At 39.6% G+C, this 15,368-nt stretch overlaps 1 protein-coding gene and 1 long non-coding RNA gene across 2 annotated transcripts in view; one reads left to right on the forward strand and one right to left on the reverse strand.

Moving 5' to 3' along the window:
• Positions 1-4,591: 4,591 nt before the first annotated feature.
• Positions 4,592-7,978, reverse strand: TCF21 (transcription factor 21). Its single transcript, XM_020987101.2, has 2 exons — positions 7,189-7,978; positions 4,592-5,152 (listed from the first exon to the last, which is right to left on the reverse strand). The coding sequence occupies exons 1-2, from the start codon at positions 7,636-7,638 to the stop codon at positions 5,063-5,065; spliced, it is 540 nt and encodes a 179-aa protein (XP_020842760.1). The 5' UTR covers positions 7,639-7,978; the 3' UTR covers positions 4,592-5,062.
• The window catches only part of LOC144457548 (uncharacterized), a 257,270-nt gene continuing 248,790 nt past the window's right edge, over positions 6,889-15,368 (forward strand). Inside the window, exon 1 of the long non-coding RNA XR_013486938.1 lies at positions 6,889-7,042. This is a non-coding gene — a long non-coding RNA (uncharacterized LOC144457548). The remainder of the gene's footprint in view (positions 7,043-15,368) is intronic.

Consider the following 15,368-nt stretch of genomic DNA (forward strand, 5'->3'; position numbering starts at 1 on the left):
ATTCCCCACCTCACTGAGAATGCAGCTTGAACTCTTGAAAAATTCTCCTTGGATAGCTGACCTCAGGTCGGACCTCCCAGGAACCGGAGTCGCATTACCCCGAAACAGCAAACAAATGCAAGTAAGCCAGCACTAAATGTGCTTGGCTTCGTAGCTTTAGTTCGTTTGGTTTGCAAAAGAGACCAGGCATACTGGAGACCAAATCCAATTTACAACACAAGAGTCTTTGAGTCATAGAGCAGAGTTAAGAAGCTTCCTGACCTACCCGTGGGTCCCCAGCAAGCAGGGCCAGTGATAGACTCTCCCGACCCTCTCATACATGTTTCTCTGTTTCCACATGTGCTGCTTCATGTGTCTGTTGGCCTTTATCTCATGCAGTATTAAGAATGATCTTCCCTATCCCCTTTTTCCATCCCATTCGGCTCCCCTCCCCTGTTTTAGTTATGGAATTAGAAAACTGTGTAATTAAAGTACACTTTGGACTAAAATTATAAAAGACACCACGGAGGAGCTGTGTACCTAAAAGAAGAGCAGGACTGGCTATCTACCTAGAATGAAAGATAGAATAGATGGACAGCTCAAGTGCTACACTGGTGTGCTAGAGATATAAAAGAACAAGAGAAAGGCCTCCAGTGCTCAGAGAATGATCTTCTAAACAGTGTTTAAGCAAAGACATGGATGATCTACCAGGAAAGGAAGGCATGAATGGTTTGCATCTGGCACTGAATGAGATTCAACATCCTTCCAAGTAGTGCATTTCTGGGTGGACTGAAGAGAAGTCCAATTTGCTTACTTCTTGACTGTCGATGGGCTGTTAGTGGAGTGTAATGACAAGAACCTTTTTCTTAGAGATTGAAGACCTGGGTTCCTATGTGGGCTCAGACATTGACTAGTTCTGTGAAGTCACTGAATCTGTCTACCTACATCACAGTGTTGCAGAGAGGAAGCATAGTGTAAATTTTAAAGCACAAAACCTATTATTTATATTATTAAGAATATATTATAGTTATCTTTTGGAAAACAGCTGAAGATAGTTTCCTCTCCCTTTTCCTTCCCTTTTTCTGTCCCCAAGAAACATATCTTAGTTGTCTTCTGCCCAGATTTCCCCACAGATCATTAACTACAAGGGTAAAGTGGGGACTTTGCTTATATCTTCCTCTTCTGTTTAGTTTGGTAGTAAGTGAGTTGTTTGACAAACAGTGGGGAAGCCTTTGACAAGCACATGGATGGTTGCTAGTAAAAGTCAGATCGGCAGTCAGGGAGATAAGTGTCAGAGTTGAACATAAGCTATAGCTCAGCTTCACTGTTAGTATGTGGGATGGGACTTTTAAAAATCCTGCAGACATATTTATTTGAGACACCTCCTTCCCTTTACAGATGCTGTTGAAGTTGTTTTGTCTCCTTTCCATTTTTTTAAAAAGACGTGTTAATTTCCTTCTTGTGTGTAGTTGGCACTTCTCTTGGAACTGGCAACTCTTTCTGATGGCCAGTATTGATGATTCCTTCTCAAGTAATCCTCCAATCTCCTCAAACCAGGCAAAGCCAGCAATGAACAAATCCCAGCCTTGAGTCAGGCCTCTTTGGATCACAAGGACTCAAAGACCTATAAAATAAAGGAACCAATTTTGGCCTTAGGTTATCAGAAAAGGATGAGGATGTTTGGGGGGAAAAAGACTGAAGGAAGCAAGAAAAGGTTAAAAAAAATGAAGGTTTAGAGTAGGAGGTGAGTAAGGGGAGGAAAGAAAAAGGATAAAATGAGGGAGTAGTAGCTAGAGCACCACTGAGGATTGTCTATGGTTCATTTAGGAGTGCAGGGTCATTGGTGGCCCAAGTCCAAACTGTCTGCCTAGGTAGGGTCATTGGAAAAGGACAGTTAAGAAGTCAAAACTGGGAGTTTGCCCATTTTCTTTAATGCTGCTTTGAGTCTTTTAGTTACTTTTTATTTCTAGTGATCCCAGACTGGCCAGAAAATTCCTTCATTTACTTTCCATCTAGAATAATAATAGATGACACTAATACAATGCTTCAAGTGCTTCCCATGTATGAGGTCACTCTACAACCTTGTGAAGTAGGTGATTTTATAGTCATCTTCATCCCACAGATAAAGGAACCTAGTCTCCTAAAATTTAAGTGACTTGCCCAACATTGTATAGCACCTGGTAAAGATAGAGGAGGGATGCAAATCCAGGTTTGACATATTTGAAGTCCTTACCCTATTTACTACAAAACACAGTCTCTTCTGAAAGCTTTGTGGATTCTGAGAGGAAGCTCAAGTCTGGGGCAAAGGTCCTGGCCTAAGCATCAGCCCTGCTGGGTTTGAGGTCTAACTCTGCCATTCCTTGGTGCCACTTGGACAAGGGATACTGTAAAGAAAGTGCTGTCTGGGAATGTGGACATAACTAGGAAAACCATGTAAGGTGGTTTGAGTGTATCTGATGCAGAAATGACTTGGTCAAAGATAGGGTACATTTAGCTTTGTCTGCCTCAATTCCTCTTCAGGACAGAGGCGCTTTCTCCAGCAGTTTTCTCAAAAGCTGGTTTTTTTGACCAGTAACTGACTGAAAAAAAAAAGTTCCAAATCCGGGGAGCACTCCCTTGCTTCGGAAGAGTGGCCTTTAGGTCTGAACTATCCGTCTCTACTATTCCCCTCTTCGAATTTGTTTTTAGAAATAGGATGCCTGGATTTGGGGATCATTGTGCTCTAGTGATTAGTATTATCAGTAGTATACTCGCATACTACTAATATAATAAAAAGGGAGGGGGCTGCCTTTTTCTTGTTCCTAGTAAAAATCGACTAGGTTTGCAGCTTTGGGCTTCCCCTCTGCCTGAGAGTCTTAGTTAACTGAAAATGCCGTTTTGGTCGCAGTTATGTTGTTACGTGGTTTGTAAGGTCATTTTCTAGGTCGACACTCAAGTGAGACCAGAGACTTTAAGACACATGAAAGACAAACTACGCACTGATTTCATTACCCACTTGCTAGGCAGACGTGTTTCAGGCTTGTAGCTGATGCACCTGCAAGAAGAGGCAGCTGGAGCAGGTGAAGTACTCGCTGAAGGAGAAAGTTGGAGAAAAAGAGTAAGATCATCTTGGGAGAAAAGCAAAACAAACCTCTTAGGCCGGTAAAAGAAAAGGAGCAAAGTGAGCGTCTTAAGATGGTCTCTGCTTTTCCCTCTCTCCTTCCCCAGCATAAGTTAAGTTGCTATTTGTTGGGGCTGTAACCAGCTTTGGAAGCAATACGTACTGGTGCAGAATTCTTCCTACATAGTATGCATTCCATGTTCATTCCGCATTGGCCAAGCTGGAGACCCCTGAACTCAGACCGTCAGAAATATCACAGAACTTCTCTTCTGTTTCTGGAAAGGGGGGGGGTGAGGAGAGGGTGGAGAGGAAGGGGGTTGGGTAAAATCTCTCAACCCAGGTACCCGCCCCCGTTAGGCCCCCCCCCCATCGAAAAGAGCAAGTGAAGCGGAAATTTAAAGCCCCTCTGCTAGCAATAACAGTATAAATAACCAAAGACATCTTGTAAACAGTGCGGTCATAACCCTGAAAAATTAAACAGCCCCGGTGGGATCTGGCGCATCAGCCGCCTCTGGTCTCCAATGGGGCAGTAGAGGGAGCCCAGTCCCGTGCTTCTTGGGCTCATTTCTCTGTTTATCTCACTTTAATCTCCCACAGACAAGCTGATCAATAGACTAGAAGATGTTTAAATTAAAACCCAAGACAGCCGGAAGTTCTTGGAAAGTGGGGAACTCCCTCTACAATCCCCAACTCCAGTGTGTCCATACAAGTTCAATAATCCTAGAAATATTGACAGCTGAACTGAAGAAAATGTGGGGAGAGAGTAGAGAGGCCCTTAATGGAAAGAGTTCAGAATTTTTGAGTTTTTGTGTTCTTTGTTCCTTCCTATTCTTCTCCTGGAATGGAAATGTAGGTTGGTAATTTCTTGTCAGCACCTGAAAACTGATATGAGCTGAAATTCAGTCATGCCAAAGTGATCGATAGAATTGCAAAATCCTGAAAAAATTATCACTTCTCTCTCCCCACCTCCAGCCCTACTCCCCCTTCTCTAATGTATTTTACCCCTCACACCATCATCTACCTACTGACTCCACTGAAGTTAACTTCATTCTCCCTGTTTACTGTTACTGCAGGGTCTCTGGAGAAGTTTTCCTTTTGGGTGTTTTGCTCCTTTAAAAGAAAACAGACCAGATAATAATAATGATGATGATGATGATGATGATGATGATGATGATGATGATGATGATGATGATGATGATGATGATGATGATGATGATAATAATAATAATAATAACTATTATTATTTGGAAGTGCAAAATCTTAATGAAAACAACAATAACAAAATATGGCCTACAAGTTCATAGTAGAAGATGACCATCTCACCAACCTGTATCAGACAATTCTCACTGTTGTGACATGCTGTCAAAATTTGGTTTGGACTTTAGAAGACCTGAAAAATAGAAGTACTTCATCTACAGATAAGCCTTCTTCCTATAAGTCCATAAAGCCCTTAGTTCTTGTACTCCTCCCCCTTTACCTTATGAAAGAAATAAATACACCAATATGAAGGTCTTCTTTTGCAATATAAAGAAAGATTTATTCACAGAAGTAGCAAAACCATTCTGAAGAAAAATATATATCTTTTGAAGTGAATTATTTTATAGATGCGACTATCAAAGTCAGCTATTCTATCATCTACATTTCCACAACATATTGTACAAAAGATACACATGATAGGTTTTATTATATATTTATATATTCATATTTATATATTGCACTTGAACCAGCAAGGCTTGGGGAGTCACTCATTCATTGTACATGTTTATAAAGTTAAATAGATGGGAAAATTTAAATGTACATTTGGTCTCCTCTTTGGTCTGGAAATGAATCTCCTCGTCGCTATAAAGTGTTCCTTAGGAGAAGGGATGGGTAGTGGCAGGGAGGAGGGGGAGAGAAGAGGGAGGGAGAAGGAGAGCATGGACGGCTTTCCTGGTCCCAGATCCCTCCAGTAGAAAGTCTTTTCCCAGGGTCGCAGCTCCTTGGTCAGGATGCTGTTGTTCCACACAAGCGGGTTGCATTGACCACTTCTTTCAGGTCACTCTCTGGTTTTCCAGCCACCATAAAGGGCCAAGTCTGCAGTAAGGGAAAAGATGGAGGTTGCAGAAGGGCAGATGATAGTGAAGTATTGGGGTATGTGATTGGGAGTGGGGGTGGTGATTAGAAAAAGGGAGGCAGAGAGTTATTTACGGGTACAAGTTCGAGGTGTAAGTAAAAATATCCCACAGCACCATGGTTTCTCTCTCTCTCTCTCTCTCTCTCTCTTCTCTCTCTCTCTCTCTTCTCTCTCTCTCTCTCTCTCTCTCTCCCTCCCTCCCGCCCTCTCTCTCTGTCTCAGTCTCTGTCTCTCTCCTCACTCTCTATTAAAAATTTTGTAATCAAATCAGAGAAGTGGAAAGGGAAAGTAGAAGAAAGGAAAAGGAAAGGAGGGTAGACATGAGCAAAATCTGAAAATGATTAGGCTTATTTTTGAACAAAAATGTTGGTTTTCTTTACATCCTTCTCATGAGATACTTGCTTCTCCCCTCCACTTATTATCTGTTAACAGAGTTTTAGCTATCTTGTTATAAATCAGCCATCCATTCTCAGAAATCTGACTCCTGTTTTATGCATCTCTTAGAAATATTTGCCAACGATTGTTTTTTTGTGAGTTTAGTCCTAAATGAGAACAATAACAGCTATGATGATAAATAAAGAGAAAACTCCGACATGAGCTAGGGGAAAATCGCTTTCTCCTCTTTCCTCCCTCTTCTGATTTATAATCAAAACTCGCTTGAGATTAGTATCACAGGAAAACTTCAGTTGTAGTTGCAATACCAATGCTCTCATTTTACTCAGAGAATTTAAACTGATTTTCTAGTTTTTTTAAAAATTTTTAAAAAATGAACTTTTAGTTGAAAGATATTCAGGCAAGTAAAATTCTTTCCCTCACTCCAAGCTCAAGGCTCAGAGTCATGAAACTGCAGTGCTATCTATGCTTCCTGAAGAAGAATCCTCTCTTAATGAATGCAGACTGATAAGAAACCGATTTTCGGAGGAAAATCTCACATTCTTATCATAGAAAAACAGAGAAGATACCAAGTTGTTTATTCTCTTTCTTTAGAGTCTGGAAGTTTTAAAATAAGCAAATTTATTACAAAATAACAGAATCTGAGCACTTTCCCTAAACGCACAACAGAAGTGAGGAAAACAGAGTTTAGTCAAACATTTGTTTTTTCAAATAGTATTTTGTTTTTAATCTTTATTTAGAAGCCAAAAAGGTCCTATGTTCTCAGGGAGAATCACATTTTTGATTGGGCTGCACTGGTGAGAGCTGTTGGAATTTTGAAACAGGAATAAAACGATAAGTTGTCTGTTTTTGGAGGCTGAAGAATGTGTGGTCCCAGATACCTGGCTGCTGGTGTGCAGACATCTCAGAGTACCCACACTTGGTAAAGACATATGCTATTTAATTTTCATTTTTAAGAATCAAATCTCATGAAGCAAGGTTTGGGGATACTCGATATAAGAAAAAAATATTTCTTAAAAGAATCATTATGAAAGTAAATATACAAAGGCAGACAGAAACTTTATAGTGGATTTAACTGGGGGACAGAGAGATAGATACGAGGGAATCCTCTCCAGTTTTGTAGGGGGAAACCTCCCCTGGGCGTCTGACCTCTCCCTAAGCTTCTTGCCAATCTTCCCCCATGTCTGAGGCTAACCCCTCTGCTCCTGGCCTTCACTGAAGCTGAGGCTCCCTCCCCTTCACTAGATTAATAGACTTGCAAACCCCTAATTGGACTGCCACGTTAAACGGCGGTATAAATCAACTAAGCTACGTGGGTTGGGAGGGGAGTGAAGAGGCCCTGTGAGGTTGCACCAAGGCTGAAGGAGAGAGGACAGACAACTGGAGCGTTAGGCCAGTGTTTCAGGAAAGGTCCCTGACTCAGGAAGTATCTCGATGATTGCCCCACTTGCTGGTGTGTAAGTGATCACACATACACTCCCATATGCACCGGGTGTGCCCATGCATATGTGTGAGCTGGGAGTTGGAGGGGGGAAGGCAGAGGGAGGAAAAGGGAATTGGGTTGGTCAGAGGGCTGTTGGAGAGACTTGAAGCAGTAACTTACCAGATTGACGGGATGGATGTAACCGTTTTCGTACTTGTCATTGGCCAGGATCTGCCTCAGGTGAGCGATATAACTGGACGCCAGTCTCAGAGTGTCCAGTTTGGAGAGCTTGGTGTCCGGAGGGACCCAGGGCAAGGTAGTCTTGAGCCTGGAGAAAGCCTTGCTTAGGACCCGCATCCTGGCCCGCTCCCTGGCATTGGCCGCATTTCGCTGAACTTGCTTCCCTTCCTGGCTGACCCCGTTCAGAGGGTTCTTCTTGGTCGGTGCTTTCCTCCTCTTGCCAGAGCCACCCCTGCCCTTTTGGGGAGACCCATGTTCGCAGTTAGAACTCTCTTCGTTGCTTTCATTTGAAGTCCCAAATTCCTTGTTAGAATCCATTTTCAGGCTGTCGCATTCCAACATTTCCACCTCCTGAAGATCTTCCACATCACTGAGGGAGCCAGTGGACATGGTTTGAGGGAGAGGGAACAGAGAAAGAATGGGAGAGAGGGAAAGGAGGAAGAGAAGAGGAGAAGAGAGAGAGAGAGAGAGAGAGAGAGAGAGAGAGAGAGAGAGAGAGGAGAGAGAGAGAGAGAGAGGTCTTTTCGAAGTGCACAGTAGAAACAGAAGGATGGAAAGGGTTTGGGGTGCTATTTGGGGTCCCACCCCCTTCCTTTTTCTTAGTGCTTTTGGAAGGGGGCTTGTGAGTGTTCTTGTGGTGAAGAGGACAAGGCTGTCCCCCACCCCCTGTAGACGGTGACCTGTAAGTGGAGTGTGAGACAGAGAGAGAGAGCTGAGGAATTTGGTGGACACTAGTAATTTATCTGGGGAATAGAGAGGCGGATCCTAGCAGCCCAGGGGAGGGGCCCAGCCTCAGCCACAACCACACTTACAAACCCAATACACAACAGGAGGGGATCACACAAAGGCAACTTGTCTTTTAAATCATCTCCACTGAAGCAGACAGCAGTCATTCCTAGATACTTCCTTGTCTCTTCCCCTTCTAGTGGCTATCAACTACCCACTCTTCTAGTGGCCTCTTTTCCTTCCAGATGCATAAGGATTCATAGAGCATAGACAGATTTTAAGACTGGGAAGGACCTCAGGGGTCTTCTTGGCAGCTTTGGGAAAAGGGATCTTCCAGAATACACTCTCCCATTGTTCCCTCCCTTCCTCTCCCAAATCTGAACAGTGTACTCCCCCTTAGACCCCCAAATTCCAACAAAACCCCACCCCAACAATTTATTGATAAAAAAGATTCCAGAAGCCAAATTTATCCCTCTGGAGATCCAGTATGACATTCTAGGGCTTTAATGTGTTATTTCAATGTGAGTTTTCCTGGTTTAAATGAAGAGAGACACACCCCTTTCTCACTTTATTTTCAAAAAACAAATCCTAATAGGACTATACCTGTATGAAAATTTGAATGATTCTTTGGAAAATAAAATCTGTGAGGACGAGGAGAACATGTAAATGCTGTCTAATATACTTGGAGGAGAATGTGTAAATGCTGTCTGATATACTTGGATACAAAGTCCCTTTGGAAGATATCAGAGACACCACAAAACCATCAGGTTACACAGACACACACACGTACATACATATATGCATACCTACCTACCTACCTACCTACCTACATACATACATACTTACATACACTCACTCTGGAAAAGAGCCAGAAAACTAGGTTATTAGGCATACTGTATTTATATTTTGGTTAAGTATATAATAACAAAGAATTCCTCCACAATGTGCTGTATTTAAAACCTGTTTCCTTATACAGAATATATTTAATATTTGTATTAATTCTTTAATTGTTCTTGAGACATATCCTGGACCAGGGACTCTTTTTGATCTGCTTCCCAACCCAACAACCCCCAACTCCTCCTCCTGGGTTATAAAGAGTTCTTCACCCACAGATGATCTCCACCTAGAGGCCAAGTGCTGCCAGTGAATTTCCTTCCTGGCTCAGGACTAGAAAGCTATGCTAAGTTGTCAGAAAGCTCCCTTAAAGTTGTCAGAAGATATTTGTATGGAAGTTCCTAGCTAGCCCTGCAGGGAGAAATGATTCTATTCTGTACTATGTCAAACGAGTCATCTCTGTGAATTCTGCCCATTAAGGGTAAAGAAAAAAAATCTTTGTAAGAGAGTTGATTCAAAGTTAGAAAATAAAACTAAGGAATAGAAATTATGATTGTCTTATCTGTTCTTCATATTTTTGAGAAGAAGGGACTGGACCTAGTCTTCAGAGCAGCCTCTTGCCATTTGACTCAGAGATAGTATCCCTTTTTCAATAGAATAAGAACATTAGGTTATCATATCTCCAAATCCTGGGCTCAGCTGGGAATTCACTAACCTCTAACGTTTTGTTTTGCTAGCAATGCCCTGTTTGCTTTTCTCCTGTGCTGTAAACTAAACAAATTGTCAGCATATCGGTCTTTATTAATGAATTAGTGCATTTCTTCCTCCCCCTTTCCCCTCTACCCTCCTAACTATAACATCCCTGCCAGTGGACCCAAAATTTGTTAATCACCAGCATAGAGATTTATGGACTCTCTTATTTTCTGTTGTTTGTGCAGGTGGAGATTTAAATGACCATATCCAAAGCTAAGATTTATGGGCATGAGTGATTGATGTTAGAAACCAGGAAAGGGACTCTTCCCACAGCAGGGATGACAGAAATATCAAGTTGAAGTTGCTTTTGTCTTTATGAACAAATGACCCAAGACTGTAGCATATAAAGCACAATAATTTAATCAGACGTCCAAGACAGCATTAAGAGGACACCCAGCAGGCCTGTTAAACATTTCCTCACTGACTTGCAAGCAAGCTACTTTTCTTTGAGTTGTCCCTTTTCTCTAAGTCCTGATAAGACATAAAAGCTAAAGTTATTTTTAGGCTGGAGCAACTATGAAAAAATGAGCATTTGCCAATGCTTTGTACAACATATATACATATTCAGGCCATATATTTAAATGCCCTAAATGTACCATTAATGAGATAATAGTTGTGATGTATACATCAATTTATTTTATTTTATATGATTTTATGTGATTCAGCCTTAGTGTCCTTGCTCCCCAAATTACCTCCTATTTATTGTTCATATGTTTACACATGTGCCATATTTTCTTCCTTGATAGAATGCAAGCTACTTTAAGGCAGGGATTATTTAATTTTTGTCAGTTATATCTCCAGTATCTAGCACAGCACCTGGTGCATAATAGTTGTTTAATAAATACTTATTGACTAGTTGATAATACATTGAAGACTATGGTCAACAAATTATGATTAATAATTAGCACTAAGGTCTCAGGCATTCAAGAGATCATGTTTTCAGAACTTTCCCTTTAGGTTGTCCTTGTGTTCTGCTCTCTGCAATATTTAGACACCATCGGTGAGTTGGGGTTACTTTTCACGTGTTTTTGAACTGCTGTCTCTGATCTTTCTTCAACACCATGAAATAGAGAAAGGGCAGTTCCTACAAGAAAGAAAAGAAATCTCACTCCAGGGTCTGGATTGTCTTGCTTAGCAATTAATTTTCTTTAAATAATCAGGACTTGTCTACATTCTCATTACCCCATAATGATCCACCTAGGCCCTTCTGTTGAAGGCTGAGAAGGCATATATGTTGGTAATAATCCTATGCTGTGTTGTTCAGTGGAATGAGTGTCGCATTGAGAGATGATTTGGGCTTATGTCTTACTTCTGCTACTTACTATCTGTGTTATTGACATCTACCTGGGACTTGGTTTCCTTATCTGCTACGTGTTCCTTCCGGATTTAAAACTATTATTCTTTGATCTTTTTCTGAAGATTTGGGCATCAATCTGATGACAAGATTGTGAAAGACTGGAAATCTTTAGACATTGAAAAATCCAGAGGCACTGAAAATTTTCTGTTTTTGTATTTTTTTGGTATCCCTTTTGACTCAAAAATGGAAAAAGGGAGACCCTATTGAATAAATCAGGTGAACTTCAAGTTTTTTTAAGTGCTTAATGTACTAGATTCTTTCGGAATACACATATTACCAGAGAGAAAAAAGTCACTTTAACTCAGAAAGTAACTTTTTCTTGGCATAAGAATGAGATAGAGTATGCACTAAATTAAGCATAAGTTTGGATTGTTTTTTGTTCTTATGAGAAAAGAAGCAAATTATTCTATTCAAATGCCTGGTGATTTTATTTGTACCTCCTAGGATAATAATTTTACGGTAACTGTTAGGGCCTTAACTGCTATACCGGTGGTCAGAAAGAGTTAAGATGGTTTTCCAAAATTCTTACCTTCCTTTCAAGGCCCAGGAAGAATTTGGCTAATTTTCTTGTTTCTAAACTATTTGTTTTGCACTAAAAGGCTATGTTTGAGGAATTGCAGTGCTAAAGAAAATTTATTTCCAAACGTTGTAAAGGAAAAAAAAGATGAGGGTTAGGAATGGAATGTATCCTTGAACTTAAATCCTGGTTTATCAACTGATAAATTTTTAGGAAGTCCAAATTTGATTCAGTGGTACTTGGATGGAACAATTTGCTTCTTTTCTTATAAAAAGGAAAATACCACAGACTTACACTTAATTTAGTGCATGTTCCATCTCATTTTTTCTCCTAGGAAAAAAGTGAGTCTCTTCAATTTTCTAATTTAATCTTTTTTTTCCACGTTCTACCATTTTGCCAGTATGCCTATAAATCATGAATATATCACCACTGCCATCTTTCTACCTTTTAGTAATATAATTATTCATATCTCAGGTTTTGCTAATTTCATTTGAAGAAGACCGGAGTCTCATCGATATTTTTGCTATTCTTTAGACAATGCTAGGACCTTACTGTGTCCTCAGTGTACTACCTCTCTTTGTACCAACTTATATTCCATTTGATCTTGACTGATTGGTGTTCCTTGACTGTAATCTTGCTTGGTATTTATTTTGTTTCTTTCTACATACCAGAGAGCACTTTCAACACCAAAATCACATAACATATGTTAACAAATAATTTGTATTCACGTAAGCAATGTTTGTTATTTCTTCATCATCACAAGCTAGAACCATAATATATCAGAAAGATATAAAAATTGTTTCCTTACTATATGCAATTCAGTCAGCATGGTGCACTGGAAAGGATGGTGGATCTTGAATCAGAAGACTGGGGGTTTGAATCCTAATCTTCTGCATATTACTTGTGTGACCTAGGAGAAGTTCACAACTTTTCTGGGCCTTGATTTCCTTACTTGTAAAAGGGGGGATTGGACCTCTTCCAGTTCTCAGTCTGTGAACTCTCAGTTAACTCTATTGGCCTATTACATCCCAGAAAGAAATAGTCTGAAATATTCAAAATGAGGCAAGGGAATCAGTGCTATTTATGACTATTAGGGGGATCTGTAATTTGGTGACTGTGGGCCTATTTGACATTGAATTGGCACCATCCCAGGAGTATAGAAAAATCAGTTAGACACCTGAAAATTTTCTTGCTGTTTCTCTCATACCAAATCCCACTTACCTAATTAATTCATAGGATGGAGCAGATGCTACAACATTATGGGCAGAAGTTGGCAAGTAGACCCAAGACAATAATTTTAAGGAGGGGGGCCACAATATTCCTTTATATTCAAGAGTTTAATCTTGCATTCCAAAGGCCTGATACGTACCTCACTGTAATATAAAAGCAGCCAAACCCATATACATTAGGGGCAGGGTTTCACCTAAGAAGCCAGTGCAATGATGAAGCTTTATACCAGGTGGTGAGAGATGAAAGGGTGTAATCCAAGTTTAATGTTTCTTGGAATAGTTGTAAAAAGACTCTTTGGATATAGAATCAAACTTACCTGTTTGTGATTGGAGTGTTCTTTAATGTGATACTAGCTAAAGGGAAGGATATGTTGCCAGGAAAAAAAATTGTACCAGAAGTTGGTTTGGTTGAGTGGTAAAGTACTGGGGAAGGTGACTAGAGGGATAACTGTGAGTATTAATAATTCTAGTAATAATAACAATGATAATTAATAGTTGTTACATATAGCTCCTTTAAATATGCAAAATGCTTTAATATATTATGTCATTTAATTTTCACAATAACCTTGTGACTTAAATGTTGATATTATCTCCATATTGCAGATGAAGACATCGAGGTTGAGGGTCACTTATGACTTGACCAAGGTCACAAAGCCAGTAAGAAAGTATCAGAGATACTCAAGCCTAGATCTTCCTGATTCCAAGTTCAGCACTCAACAAAATCATCATAGCCTTCTTTGAAATGACTAAATTACTTGGATATGACAAAAGATATTTAATAACTTCTGTAATGGATTCAGTATTAGCAGAAGATGATTTAGGTTCTGGCAAAGAACAGGTAAATTGAAGAGAGGCATATTTATTCAAATATTCCAGATAGGAGTACTGACCTAGCAGTTGGCAACATAAAAGTAGTAGGATCCTCCTAAGATCTAGGATGTACCAGAGGTAGTATTTGAATCCAAGTCTTTCAGATTATAAGTCCAACACTCTATTTATTATGGCGTTTTGTTTCTTTGAATTTTATTATAGTGTTATAAGCTATTTGAAATTTGTCATCTTCAATTGACACTTTTTATTTCATAGGATAATAAATATTCCACTTCAGCAACTTCTCTTATATCTCTTCTCCATTGCCACCACCTTAATATAAGTCCTTGTCACAACCTACCTGAAATATTTTAATAGCCTCTTTATACATATTTCTTTCTCTACTTTCTGCTTCAATCAATTTCTTTTTGTATAGCCACTATATTTATTTTCCTTAGGCATAGACTTAGTCATAATGTTTTTTCCTCAAAAATCTTCAATGGCTCACTATTACCAACAGAATAAAATTCAGATTCCTTTCCCTGGCTTTCAAAGCCCTCAAGAATATGTTGCCATTCTATGTTCTAGCACTATTTCATACCTCTCACCTCCGCACATTCTATGATCCAATCAAACTGGACTAACCTCTGAGCCCTAAATGCTTCCAGTACTTTCCTACCACTGTGTCTTAGTTTGTGCCATTTGCCTTATTTGGAATGTTCTTCTTCATTTTCTTCACCAGTTAAATTCCTACATATAGTTTAAAGATCAACTCAAATATCATCTCTTTCATGAAGCTTTGACTAATCTCCAAGTCAATAATAACATTTCCCCTCAGACCTCACATATTTTGTTTATCGATATCCAATGCATTGATCATGTATTAGAGTTATGTCTGTGTATTACCCTACTAGACTATAAATTCCATGAGGATAGAGATTATGTCTTATTGGTATTTAATAAATAAATAAGAAATCTTTGGTAAATGAATAAATCAAAGACATAATGCTTATCCCAAAGCCTTTCTGGCACATCACTTAATTTATCACTCAAGTATTAGGTCTATTTTGGACTTTGTCCAAGAAGGTTTTATTAACTAAAGCATCAGAAGGACCAAGTCAAAATATTGGCGCACTTATTATTTTACCACGTGATGAAATTAAGGGGGACCCTGTTTTAATATGGTTCTAGTTTATAGCAGAGACAATGTACACTTCAAAATGAAAGTCTTAATGAACCAAATCAATTTATAGTGGTTAATAATTTTGTTTGAGACACAGGGAAAATACAAACCAATTCTATTTAATAAGCCTTTGTTATGTGTAGCACTCCTCCTTCCCTTGAAACTTATATTTCACAGGTTGGATTCACAGAAGACAACTGACTGCTTTTTCCCTTAGCATTCCAAGAGAAACTCTGAGAGGTTGGGGTTTCTATTACTTTCATTCATCAGCCATCATCCAATGTACTCCCCAATATCAATCAACCAGTGAGTACACCTTCATTATGATTTGTACTGAGAAGATGCAGCTTGGAGTCCAGAAGATCTGAGTTCAAATATGGCCTCAGGTACTTATTAGCTGTGTGACCTTGGACAAGTCACTTAGCTGCTATTTGCCTCAGTTTCCTCAACTGTAAAATGGCAATAATAATGGCATCAACCTCTCAGGGTTGTGGTGAGGATCAAATTAGATATTTGTAAAGCACCTGGCATAGTGCGTGACTGATAGTAGTCACTATAAAAATGTGAGCTATTATTATTACATAGCAGTCCCTGCTTCTACCCCCCAACCCGAAACTGAGAGATATACTCAAAAGGTTCCCAAAGAAAGTGAGATTTGTCTTAAAGAACAATGTTAGTACCTTGCAGAAGGACAATGTAGTTGGTGTATTG

Source organism: Phascolarctos cinereus, unplaced genomic scaffold, assembly GCF_003287225.1.
Source record: "Phascolarctos cinereus isolate Bilbo 61053 unplaced genomic scaffold, phaCin_HiC Scaffold_5;HRSCAF=322, whole genome shotgun sequence".
NCBI lineage: Eukaryota > Metazoa > Chordata > Mammalia > Diprotodontia > Phascolarctidae > Phascolarctos > Phascolarctos cinereus.

Bases quoted from the DNA above. Each gene is read 5' to 3' on its own strand.
- TCF21 (XM_020987101.2), bottom strand. From the start codon at position 7,638: ATGTCCACTGGCTCCCTCAGTGATGTGGAAGATCTTCAGGAGGTGGAA. The intron at 5,153-7,188 runs GTAAGTTACTGC...CCCTTACTGCAG, and splicing joins ACATCCATCCCGTCAATCTG to ACTTGGCCCTTTATGGTGGC.